This window comes from Pelodiscus sinensis, chromosome 1 (assembly GCF_049634645.1).
Source record: "Pelodiscus sinensis isolate JC-2024 chromosome 1, ASM4963464v1, whole genome shotgun sequence".
NCBI classification, from domain to species: domain Eukaryota; kingdom Metazoa; phylum Chordata; order Testudines; family Trionychidae; genus Pelodiscus; species Pelodiscus sinensis.
In genome coordinates, this window is record NC_134711.1 from 240,111,286 (window position 1) to 240,124,330 (window position 13,045).

At 46.6% G+C, this 13,045-nt stretch overlaps 2 protein-coding genes across 5 annotated transcripts in view; one reads left to right on the plus strand and one right to left on the minus strand.

The window, feature by feature from the left end:
- Window positions 1-2,491, minus strand: part of COL4A2 (collagen type IV alpha 2 chain) — a 248,234-nt gene extending 245,743 nt beyond the window's left edge. For 2 of the 3 annotated variants that reach the window (XM_075918574.1, XM_075918576.1), the window contains exons 1-2: window positions 1,854-1,951; window positions 1,503-1,563 (exon numbers count right to left, since the gene is read on the minus strand). In XM_075918574.1, coding sequence (XP_075774689.1) covers window positions 1,503-1,563; window positions 1,854-1,897 — 105 coding nt within the window. In that variant the 5' untranslated portion in view covers window positions 1,898-1,951. Of the gene's footprint in view, window positions 1-1,502; window positions 1,564-1,853; window positions 1,952-2,339 lie in introns of those variants that run through there. The other variant, XM_075918575.1, reaches the window with a different exon arrangement.
- Window positions 1,819-13,045, plus strand: part of COL4A1 (collagen type IV alpha 1 chain) — a 194,711-nt gene continuing 183,484 nt past the window's right edge. The window contains exon 1 of one of the 2 annotated variants that reach the window (XM_075918577.1): window positions 1,819-1,986. In XM_075918577.1, the coding sequence (XP_075774692.1) occupies window positions 1,834-1,986 (153 nt within the window). In that variant the 5' untranslated portion in view covers window positions 1,819-1,833. Of the gene's footprint in view, window positions 1,987-2,637; window positions 2,858-13,045 lie in introns of those variants that run through there. The other variant, XM_075918579.1, reaches the window with a different exon arrangement.

Sequence of the window (13,045 nt, forward strand, 5' to 3'; positions counted from 1 at the left end):
TTGATGACAAAATATCAGTGGATACAAAATCTACTGCAGTCAATGTTTCCTCTCAAACCAGGGTGGAGATGGATCCAACCATAATCTTCCACAGAGGATAAGCAACTGCCTAAGAAACCAAAAGGCTGCTAAAACTTGAGTGCAAAATAGTTATTATTACAAAACCTGCTTCAAAATACTGTGAAAACTAATACTTTCTCTTTCCTAAATTGTTATGCCAATTTATCACCCAAATATAATCACACAGATTTCAAAACATGCAAAGCCATAAAAGGCATTGAAGGAGAAGCCAAAGTATTATGTAAGATACTCTAAAAAGCCCAAATGGTCAAAGCATAGTTGACCTTGCATGGGTGTCAAAATGTCTGACCCTCATTTGGGCACCTGTGCAGGAGCAGCCATAAATCAAGTTTTTACAGTTCATTAGCACAAGGGGTGGCAGAGTAGTAGGGCCTGATCCAGGGGTGGATGAGAGTGCCGCAGGGCCCAGGGCAGCACCGCGGGGCCCAGGGCAGCAAAATTTTGCGGGGACCCCCCTTTGACACAGCGCATGCGCCATGGCGCCACAGCGCATGTGCGAGGCCTCGGGAAGCACAGGGCCAGGGCCAGCCTCCCCGCTCGCCCTGCCCTAAATCCGCTGCTGGCTTGATCTAAAACTCATTGAAATCACTGGACTTTGGAACCGGCCTTTAGTGCCCCAGACACTCCATACCCACAACCCCTCCTCACTTATTGGGCAGTACAATATGGCCTGGGATAGTTTTATTTCTAAAATCCTGTTTATACAAGTACCACAGCATGATGTTCACTAGCATCTGCTCAACAGAGCACCTAACTTCCTAAAGGACTTCCTCTTGGAGATAAGACTAGATTACATTTTAAAAGTATTTATTTATAAATGCCACTTTCATTTTTAACATAAACCAGTACCTTTAAGTGCTCACTCAATCTACATATTAGGACTGTGCTCAGATAGTGACGTTTATCATTTTATCCATAGGTTAATTTCCCACATTTGTGCTCCACAGCTGTTATACTAATGTGTTTTTTTCCCCACATATCTAGTGGCTTTTCTTGGGCCACAAAGGAAGATAATCTTGAGTAAATTTTGTAATGACTTGATATTGCTTTAACAAATAATCTGATCTGAACAGGTGTAATGACTGAATACAACAAACCCCAAAGGTAACACAGTACAGTGAAAGAAGCTGCATTTCTGTTAAACAACATCTTCAGAGGGATAGCCAAGTTAGTGTGTATCTGGAAAAACTTAAAAAGCAACAAGTAGTTTTGCAGCACCTTAGAGACTAACAAAACATATTGAAGATGCTAATTTGCAAGTGATCTGCTGGCTTTTTTCCCCTTAAATCAAAATGACAGATAAATTAGGTATTTGGGAAAGAAAATGGAATGTCCTTGCTCTATGGCACATCAAATAAAAATACTGCCCCCCTCCTTGTTCCTGTCTCCCCTCCAATGAAGGGATAACACATTTTACTTACAGCTTTTACTCTGCCAGTTAACAGCGAGGTCAACCCCAAGAGCAGCAGGACCTGCATAACCCTGTAAGTAGAAAGGAGAAAGGCAACATGAAGAATTTGTAGGGCGGTAGCACCCAGAGTGTGATACAGCGATACGGAGTGTGAGACAGACTCTTGTGAAGACAAGGTCCCTGGGTCTGGCCCACGAAAGCTCATCATCTAATAAACCATCTTGTTAGTCTTTAAAGTGCTACATTGTCCTGCATTTTGCTTCAACATTGGAAGAGCACTCGTCTGCATTTTGCCAGGTGATGATGAGAGACGTGCCCATCATCAGTACGTGACATGACTAATGGAGAGGACGCCACTTACCGCCAACGAGCACAATGCGAGACGAGGACCCGCCAGCGTCCCATCTTTGCTTTTGTCTCCCGTGCGCTGCAGGGCACCCAAACGTTGCCGCCCCAGAAAAGCCCCTGGACGCAGAGCGAGAGGGAGAAACAGGGTGAGAAGGGGCAGGTCCCGCAGCCGCTGCGCAGTTCGACTCCAGGGGCTGAGAGCGGGTCTTTCCCCGTCCCCCTAGCGATCCCCACCTCGGTGCGGCTGGCTGCGAGGGGCGCTCCCAGCGGCGCACCTCGGGAGAGGCGCTGCCCGGGAGGGCGCCCGAGGTGCAGCGCTGCTTTGGAGAGAAAACGAGGCGCTGCTAACCGCGGCAGCCGCAAGCCGGGCACAGCCCTTTGCCGGGCTCTCCCCAGCCCAGCCTCTCCCCGCGCCGGGCCAGCGCCAGGTGGGAGCGCCCCGCTCTCAGCGCCAGGCCGCCCGGCTCCTCTCAACTCCCCACAGCGGTGCCACACTCACCCCCTGTCGGCTGCCCAGGCCGGGCGCAGAGCCGGTCCCCGCAGCGAGGCGAGCGGCCGGACTCAGACCCGCCGAGTGCTCTCCCGGCCGGCTGCCTGGGGGGGATTTTGTGGGGGGAGGCCGGAGACTGCCCCTTCGCTGGCGGAGGGAGGCGCGGGACTGGCCGGAGGTGGGGGGCGAGGCCGAGGGGACGCGGCACTGGACAGCCTCCCTCTTGCTCGCGGGGTCTCCTCCCAGACAGTAGCCACCGCCCGCCGCGAGGGGAGGGGGCAGCGGCAGCCGCCCACAGGCTGGGGACGAGGCAGCCCCTCGCCTCGCTGGCTTTAGAGGCGCCGCAGCCGGGGCCGAGGAGAGACGCGCGCAGGGGGCCAGGCGCGGAGCCCGCAGCGCGCTTCCCGGGAGCCCCTCTGCTTGGCGGTCGCGGGGCGAGCGGCAGCATGAGGCTGTGGCGGGGCGTGGGGCTGGTGCTGGCGGCGCTCCTGCTCAGCGAGCAGCCCGGCGAGGTGGCCGCCGCGGCGGTGAGTACCCTGGTGCGGGGCACGTGCCCGCTTCCCTTCCCGGGGAGCCCTCCCTGCCCGCCATCCGGGGAGCGTAGGCTCAAGGGGTACGGTGGTCCTGGGGGCAAGACCCCCGCCGGTTACTTGTGTGAGGTGGAGGGGGAAAGGCCAGCCTGGCCGGATGGGGTTACACAGGATGCAGCAGGGCTCTGATCCGCTGCTGGGAGCCCCCCGGCTCCCGCCCATTTTGCCCGGACCTGGCTTTAGAAAGTGATACCTGGCAGCGGCAGCAAGGGGGCGGGGAGGTTCAGGTGCCCCTTGCAGGTACAGCTGATCCCATGTCTGTGGGTTTACACTGGGGGATGTTTCCCACTCGCTTCTGAGCCAACCTCTGGCCTAAGAATGTCCATTCCCCCCTCCAAAAAAAGGAAAAGTAGCCAACATGTTGCGATTCATAGGCACGCGGCGAAACCTGACGGTGCAATAGCCCATAGGCGGCTCTTTGAAGGCTACACATGCTCACATCCTATTTCTGCTTCTAATCCCCGAGTCTGGGGTGGTCCGTGCTGGAGTCAAAGCAGACACCACTTGGCTACTCCTAAGGAACTTCCGTGGAACTTGCAGTATCGTAGCTTTCCCACGCCTTGTCCAGGATCACGGAAGAGAGGAAGCGTAAGGGGGCATACTTAATGGTGGTTAGAAAACAATTTGTATGCCCATGCTTTAAAAGTGTGGGAGTTAAAAAAAATAAAGCTGGGAACCCACATCTGTATACAGGCTGTTTTCTTAGTTAATCGTTACCTCCTGCCACTGACTATATGTTGAAGATCTGGAGATACTAGATTGCATAGCTGGCAGCAGGTGAAGTATTCTAGTGTGGTAAGACTCCTCAAAGTCTTTAAACAAAAGTTCTGGCTACAAGTAGTTCAACTTGCTTTGAAGATGTCTCATAATCTAAGTACTTTGTTGTATCATACAGCTTTTCCTGGGATCAGCTGTCAAACTTAAGTTAGGACACTTAATTTCTTAACATTCTTAAAATGCGTTGAAGCTGTAACCACTTCCCTTAAGATTATTTAGTAAATCCAATTAATAATTCTGGGACATTAGTCATCTTTTTACCAGCTCCTTGAATTCCTATACTATTTTTCGTTCTGTATTGTAACAGTTGAGTTCAGTTCTTGTTACATAAGGCTTCAAACTTCTGATACCTAGCATATGATTACATGTTATTTGCTTTCTGATTTGCTAGAAAATGAGAAATAGTAATAGTAAATTAATCAGAAAAGAAATAAGGAATGTTTTCCCTTATTTTTCACAGACTTAATATTGGATTTCACTTTTTTGTTTAGTTATGTTGACATCTAAATATATGACAGCACCATGGAGAAGTTTTATGTCTTGAGTCAATCCAAAAGTAAGGACAATACACTCCACAACATCCCCTCCCCCACACATCTTACAGCTGTACTTAGTTGATTCCTATGGGTATGTCTACACTACCCCGCTAGTTCGAACTAGCGGGGTAATGTAGGCATACCAATGAAGCCCGGGATTTGAATTTCCCGGGCTTCATTTGCATAAGCGGGGAGCCACCATTTTTAAAACCCCGCTGGTTCGAACCCCCTGCAGCACGGCTACACGGGGCTCGAACTAGGTAGTTCGGACTAGGATTCCTATTCCAAACTACTGGTACACCTCGTACGGTACGGAACGAGGTGTACCGGTAGTTCGGAATAGGAATCCTAGTCCGAACTACCTAGTTCGAGCCCCGTGTAGCCGCGCTGCACGGGGTTCGAACCAGCGGGCTTTTAAAAATGGCGGCTCCCCGCTTATGCAAATGAAGCCCGGGAAATTCAAATCCCGGGCTTCATTTGCAAGTGTGGTATGCCTACATTACCCTCCTAGTTCGAACTAGGAGGGTAGTGTAGACATACCCTCACTGATGTGGTTCCCGACTGAGAAGAAGAGAGACACTCCCCACATTTCCCTCGCACACTAGAGCCAACAAGAACTTAGGCTAGTAGATTTTGCCAGCCCCAAGGGGGGATAGCAGTGGGGCTGGAATGCCAACATGGGCTCCCCAATGCTGGGGGAGGAACCCTAAACCTCAGGAACTGGATCCAGTCAAGGTGGGGGCCACACCTGGCCCCCGGGCCTTAAGTTCCCCACCCTGGTATAAGCTCTGGGGTTGAAAAGTGTAAGGCCCTATATTCTACTCACCTAAGCAGTGCTTAGCCATCTATGCTGCTATTTACACTTGTGCTTAGTGAGCATATAGCTGTCTGTATTCTACACATTGCTGTAAGTGTAGATCTAACTTAAATCTGTAGACACGTAAATTCACTAAGCACCTGCATTTTTGTTGTAAAAATTCTTTGGTGGCTACATTTCTGTCTCTTAGCATGCATGTTGCTGCTTCATTTTAGGTACAGGTTTAACCTTCTAGTCCTTGGGACCTGACCAGTGATGAACCAGAAAATTTTCCAGACTAAAGGAAGTCAATATTGTCTAGCAAGATTACCAACACTTACACTGCTTAGTGGGCTCTTAGAAGACATTTAGGTGTTAAATCAGAGCTAAATAACAGCACAGAGCACTGAGAACCAGGACTGCTAGCTGTAAAAAAACTTTATGGGACCGCGGGAAACTAGGCCATGCCCATGATAAGTGGACATACAGCTAAATAAAATCATGCCAGGCCATGGATGCTTCTGGATCAGAGACTGCCCGACTAGAGAGGTTCAACCTGCACCTGGGCACTGATATCCTGTCTAAGCCCAGGAAGATCCACAAGAGACAGGAGAATTGGCACTCTTCCACTTATCTTGCATGTGGGCCTTTTTCTGGTAGAAGTGCTTAAAGTAACCTACCAGATAAGGCCCCTTCCAAATCCATGAGGAAGCCAAACCCACTGCAGAGCTTTTAGTCCAGTTAGAGCACTCACCAGGGTTGCGAGACATGTAGTTTCAGTTCTGCCCTCTGCGTGATGGAGAGAGAATGTGTTCAGAAGTCTCCCATTTTGGAGAAATAATAATTGGGCCAGAGAGAAAGACTGTAGAGCAGTGTTGGGCAACCTTTGGCCTGTGGGCTGCATGAGGCCCATCAAGATAATCTGATTGCAGGCTGTGAGACATTTGCTGATGCTGACTGTCCAGAGGCACCGCCCTCCACAGCATGCAGTGGCTGCAGTTCACTATTCCGGACTGTGGGGGCGGTGCCCATGGATAGTCAACATCAGTAAACTATCTTGTGGCCTGCGATTACACTTAGCAAAGCTGCCTGCCTGGTAGCTGGATGGGCAAGGCCTGCCTGGTCTGCTCCCAGGGAGGAGGCTTTACTGTGGCAGCGAAGTCTCCTTCCCAGGAGCTGGGCTGGCAGGGACTGGTGGCCCTACTCCCAGGGAGGTTTCACTCTGAGCTCTGCAGTATAAAGCTAAGCGGTTACACGGTTACCCCATTAGACAATTTTTAACATCCCCAGTGAACAGGCATGTGCAACAATACAATGAATGGCAGGATTGCATGTTTCATAAAAGGCATGGACTTGACAGCTTCCCCCGGGCACTGTCAAGTGGCTCTACTAAATGTATTTATTTATGGCACTAGAATCTAAATGTGCTCTATGTCAACCCACAATGCATTTTTCTAAAAGCAAACTTAGCATTTTAAAAAAATGTACCAGTAGGATACATTTCCATTCCAAAATCAGAAGATGAACAAGGGAGCAGTTAATGTGATGTTTGGATCAGGCTGAGTGACTATTCCCTTGAATAATTTAGAGAAGTGATTTGTTTTATGGAACCCAGCTGTGGTTATCACAGGGGTGGGCAAAAGGGGCTTTGCCCCAGTGGGGGCTCTTGTGCAGTTCAAAGTGGCAGCGCAGCATGGAGCACGGGGTCAGCCACACAGAGCTGGGGTCAGCTGGGACTCCTCAGCTGATCCCAGGCTCCATGTGGCATTTCAACATATCTGGCCCTTTGTTGCCCCCTGCGGTCATTCTACAGTATAACTGTCCCTCCTACCAGATCTCTTCCTTTCCATTTTATGAGAATCAATCGAATTCCAGACACATCCCATTTTCCTGGAAAAACTAAATCCTTGCTTTATTTTAAGTTACGATAATAGGAAGCTGCATACCAGATATGATGATCTAGCTCTTATCTTTCAGGAAGAGTTCCACACAGCATTTCCCCAGAACCCGGGGTCAGCTGTGGACTCCCAATGCTGCATAGCTGACCCTGGGCTCCCCCTCTTCCTCCCTCTTTGCTACCTCTGTCTGATAGAGACAGCAAGGGGAGGGGAATTGACTAGTCAACTGACTATTCAATAAGCATTTGCTTATCAGATAGTCAACTAGTTAACTATTCCTTAACATCCCTACTATCTACTATATATTTCAGAAAGTTTGTCTGTGTGTCTGTTTGTGTGTCTCTCACCCAGCTGGTGACATGCATTGCTCTGCTCAGGGCAGCCTGCATAATGACTCTCTCATCCCCATTCCCACTCCAGAACAGTGATTTAAATGAAGAAAAACAAAGGTTATTTGAGTGAAGGATCAAAGCAACGCCGGGTAAATCTTCTAGTTATACATAAAAGCTTCTAGTATGAGAGCAAATTAACACTTTCTGAATGTGTGCCTTTTAATATGCGCTTGTTAATAAGAGATGTTGGGTCTTCTATCAGGAGCATTCATTTTAAGTTATTTCGCTTAATACAGACCCAATGAATTGTAAGGATTTTTGTGCTGTTTGTTCAGGTTTTTTTTTGTTTTACTGATATGAGGGCAGGTAAGTACTATAGCATTTAACCATACATATTTATTATTATATATACAGAAGAATAGCTATAACATTGTACTGTATCTTACTCATTTTATTTTACTAGTTAATTATAGTTTGTGGGATTGCATCTATTGGTTTATATAACGTGGCTCATATTAGTCATGAATTTATACAGATGTTACTTTTATATTACGTATGTATTTTATTGTAATATAATTGCATATTTTCTTGTTTTATAATTTGCTTTGTACTCATCTACTTGCTTACATGTTCTTTAAGGGACAGTGATCATAGTGGAGGAGTACATGTGACAATAAATGGATTCTCAGGCAATTAGACACAGACATTTATTCTCAAAAGCCATTTATTGTGGATAGACTGGCATGCATATTGCTCCTTTTATAGGACTAGACTAAACAAAGAAGATTCAACAAGTCACACCATAAAAAGGACTTGCCTCATAAGTATTTAAAAGGTCTGTTCCATTGCTTTCTCAGAATTTCCACTGATGTCACTTGATGTAGCTCAGATGAATAATTGTTCCCATCATTCATAGCAGTTACCACTAAAAAAGTACTCGGCACCTTTTAGGGGCAGGTCCAATATGGAGAAATTTGAGAGGGGGTTATAACCTGAACAGTTTAGGCATTAGCCAATGTAGAAAGTGAATGGACGCATACAACACTGCTGAGAACCTTAAACTAATTTGTGAGAGGATGATATTTGAATTGTTTGGGCTGAAATTCTTCTGAATGATGTCATGTAATTTTCTGAAGAATTATATTAATCTTCCAAGATTTCTTTTGATGTAATATCTTAGACATGTAAAGAATACAGTAAAAAATGCAAAGTTATTTAAGTAAAATATTTATCAATAATCACCACAGAGATCATCTCCTGTAGTGATCTCTGGTATTATAGGATGGCAACTTTTTCCAGATGTCAGGGGGATGACAGAATTGCTGTGCCCTGGGTACGGTGTGTGGGGACCGGCTCTGTGTTTTTAGTCCTAATACAACCATGGAGTAGGAAGAATTAGAGATCCACTAGAGGAGATAGTATGCTGCACCCTTTAAATTCCAGTTCTACATCTTCACCCATATTTAAAACCACCTTACTCTCATGTACAATGAAGTTACTTGTGTAGCAAGATAATGCTTTAACAGCCAGTAAGATAGCCTTTACATAACTACTATGAACTGTATTACACAGAATTTAAAAGCTTCAGGGGGTAGCCAAGTTAGTCCGTACAGGATAAACTTAAAAAACAACAAATGGTCTGGTAGCAGTTTATAGACTAACAAAACATATAGATGGTATCATGAGCTTTCGTGACCGGTCATCTGAAGAAGTGGGCTGTGTCCACGAAAGCTCATGATACCATCTATATGTTACATTAGTCCTAAAGTGCTACCAGACCATTTACAGAATTTAAAGTAATTTGCATCCGTGCTAAGAACAGTCATGGTCATGCCCAGGGCTTGCTGAACCGCGGCGAGCCCTGCTCGCCAGCCATGCTGTCCGGCCCGAACCCGGCTCTTCCGGGTTACAATCTACTCGCCACAGGCGAGTAGATTGTATTATTTGTCGAGCCCTGGTCATGCCTATATGATAACAACTCAGCGCCAAACCAAAAAAGTGTTTCATACATCATCATCATCAACAACAACAACCATGGGTTCAGTGCCCGTTGGTGTCCAATGCCTCCCTCGCTATTTCCTTCCATCTTTCCCTGTCCAGTGTGGAGTGGCTTAGCTTCTGTAGACTAGCTCTACACCAATCTACTATATCATCAACCCATTCTCTATTGGGGTCTGCCTCTCCTATTCGGACCATCCATTATGCCAGATACCAAGGTCTTAACTTTTTGTTCATCGTTCATTCTGCAGATATGCCCGAATAGCTGTAATTTCCATTGTATAATCTTCTGCAATAGGTTCTCTTTAGGCTATATCTTCCTGTATAATTCCTCGTTGATGATCTTCTGCATCCATCCTCTTCTCAGGATCTTTTTATAACAACTCCTCTTGAACACCAATATCCTTCTCTTTGAATCTTTCAGCTGAATCATAACCATCCTATGTCCTTAGTTTTCTGTATTTAGAGGTTGCCAAGTGTGCATGAAGGTACTTTCCAATTGAGTAAAATAGTTGCAATAGGTGGCTTACTAAAGACTAAATATGACCTTATAATATATGCAACCATAGAGTTTTAGAGAAGTGGCTTAGTAAATAACAGCAATTTGAATTTGAACATTTTCCTTTTCCGCAGTCAGGATACGTGGAGCCATTTCAGGGTGTCTAAATTCAAATCTATAGAGATTTGCAGTAAACTAAAATGCAAGTGTGCTCTAAATAAAGTATAAAATGTTCATTTATTCTTGTCCGTTATTATGGTTTCATGTATGCAAAAGGTAAATAGTGTTTTAAGCAGATATATAACTTAATCTTTTCTAGTTTTAACTAAACATTAATGTAAAACACATATACACCCCATAGATGGTGGGTGTTTTGACTTTAAATATTAGAAATTAACAGTTAAGTGGAGGTAAGTAAATGATGTCTAGTGAAGAGAGAACTCAGAAACTCTAATATTACATGTAAAATAGGACATTGCACGTTAAAAAAAGTCCCAAAACCAACCAACCAAAAAAAAACACCCCTCAGTTCTGGTACCTTTTATTTTGGCCCTGATTTAGCTTATTTCAGTCTATGTAGACATTGTAATATCTAAGGGTATGTCTACACTACCACCCTAGTTCGAACTAGGGTGGTAATGTAGTTGCAAATGAAGCCCAGGATTTGAATTTCCTGGGATTCATTTGCATGTTGCCGGGCACTGCCATTTTTAAATGTCCGCTAGTTCGGACTCCGTGCCCCGCGGCTACACGCGGCACGAACTAGGTAGTTCGGACTAGGCTTCCTATTCCAAACTACCGTTACTCCTCGGGAGGAATAGGAATAGGAAGCCTAGTCCGAACTACCTACTTCGTTCCGCGTGTAGCCACGGGGCACGGAGTCCGAACTAGCGGACATTTAAAAATGGCGGCGCCCGGCAACATGCAAATGAAGCCCGGGAAATTCAAATCCCGGGCTTCATTTGCAACTCCGGTTGACTACATTACCACCCTAGTTCGAACTAGGGTGGTAGAGTAGACATACCCTAAGGGCCTATAATCCAGAAACTCTTTTACATGAACTTTCTCAGGCTAGACTGCCTCATTAATCATGATTCGCTGACACTGCTGCACTCAGATGCAGGGTGAAGCCCTCAGTACTTACTGGGAGGTAGAGTAGTATCATGTCTGCTGAAGGTTCAGGACTTTGGAACTCCATACTCCTTAAGATACAGATAAGCTCAGACTCACTATTCTTCCTCTCCTTTGTTTTTGTGCACACTTGCTGCTGCTGTTACTGGCAAGCCTGAGGAAGGATGTGCATTGTCAACAGAACAATGAAGTGGACAGTACATAAAGTGCTCTCAAATACACAAAGTAAACAAACTGAAAAGGAAGGAGAAAATACTATAGTGACTAGATATCTGAAAGATCAAAGATAATATATTTTCTCCTTCCATTTCAAAGTATTTGAGAGCACTTTTGTGATGGAAGTTATCAAGTGACTGAGAGGAATTTGAGGAAGTAAAACCCCAAAATACTTTAAGAACATAAGAAGGGCCATACTGGGTGAGACCAAAAATCCATCTAACACAGTATTCAGTCTTACAACAGTGGCCAATGCCTCAGAGGGAATGAACACAACAGGTAATCGTCAAATGATCCATCCCCTGTTGCCCATTGCCAGCCCTGTCAAACAGGGTATGTCTACACTACCCCCCTAGTTCGAACTAGGGGGGGTAATGTAGTCATACGGAGTTGCAAATGAAGCCTGGGATTTGAATTTCCCGGGCTTCATTTGCATAAAGCCAGACAGCGCCATTTTTAAATGCCGGCTAGTTCGGACTGCGTGCCGCGCGGCTACACGCGGCACAAACTAGCTAGTTCAGATTAGGCTTCCTAATAACACGTTGGTGCCTTCCACTACACCTGGACTTCTCTGACAGCTCTCTTCTTTCCCTCTGTCAAGATAGCCACACTGTCCTGTCCAGCTGCACAGTGCTTCCTAATAGGAACCCCCATAGCCCCTCTGTTGCGATATCTTTACTAGAGGAGCATCCCTCACTCCCTCAAACCCTCTCATTGTTCTGCTTGAGTCCAGGTTTCTGGTGCAGAGACATCAACAGGTAAGCTTCTTTGTTGCTCCTGTGCCTTCAGCCCTCTCCATGCAGTAGCTTCAGCTTGGAAGCCAGCAGTCAACTCCCTCTGATGCTCTCCTGCCTTCAGCCTGGTTCATTCCTGGTTTTCTAGCTTGGGGACATCAGCCAGCAAACCCTCCTTGCTACTCCCGCTTTCAGCCTTCCTCCAGGAACCAATGCTCTAAAATAGCCCTCACTCATCAGGACTCTCTTAGCTTCTCTCTGTTTCCTCATAGTCCCCTGGAGCTGACCTGCCCTCTTTAACTGGGCAAATAAAAGCCCTTGTTCTGGCACAGGGGAGCTGGACCTATTTCCTTTATTGGGGCCAGCCAACCTGTCACATATCCAAAAGACAGTTGTCTCATGGGCTAAGTATAGGGCAGTTTGTCATGAGATGCAAGGACAAGTATATTAACATCTCTTCAGTTCTGCAATCTGAACTTCACTTAACTTCAGCTTTTCTATCTGAAATAGGAATGTAAGTGACTAGTCAACTATCCGATAAGCAGAAGCTTATTAGCAGGGCTCAACAAACCATGGCAAGTAGATTTCAGACGGTCGTTCCGTGCGTCCCATTCACCGGCACTGCGCATGCGTGGTGTGGGGCTGGCCAGTAGCACTCGCCGCAGTTTGTCAAGCCCTGCTTATTAGATAGTTGACTAGTCCTTTGACTAGTTGCTTCCCCCTCCCTCACTGCTTGCTGCCTCCATAAGAGGCAGCAAGGATGGAAGAGCAGGAGCTGGTGCTGGGGGGAGCTGGCTTAAAAGCTGGTTTCCCCCAGCACCATCTCTGTGGGAGTTAAGGAAGGCAGGGAGTGTGGGGGACCGGGTGTGAGCTTGCATCCAGTCCCAGATACTGTGCCTCTGCTTTTTAAATGTATGAAGAGCCAGGAGACTCCTGGCTCTTCATACATTTAAAAAGCAGAAGCGCAGAGCAGGGGACCTGGCGTGAGCTGGGACAGCTGATTCCTGGCTCGCATCAGGTACCCCTTTCAGCGCTCCAAACTTTTTTACATTTAAGGCTGGTTCACTGTGGGGGGGGATCCAACGAGACCACGAATCAGCTGTCCCAGCTCATGCTGGGTACCCCGCCCCCGCACACCAGCCTTTTAAATAGGGAGGTAAACGACTAGTTGACTAGTCGACTATCTGATAAGCAAATGCTTCAAGAGG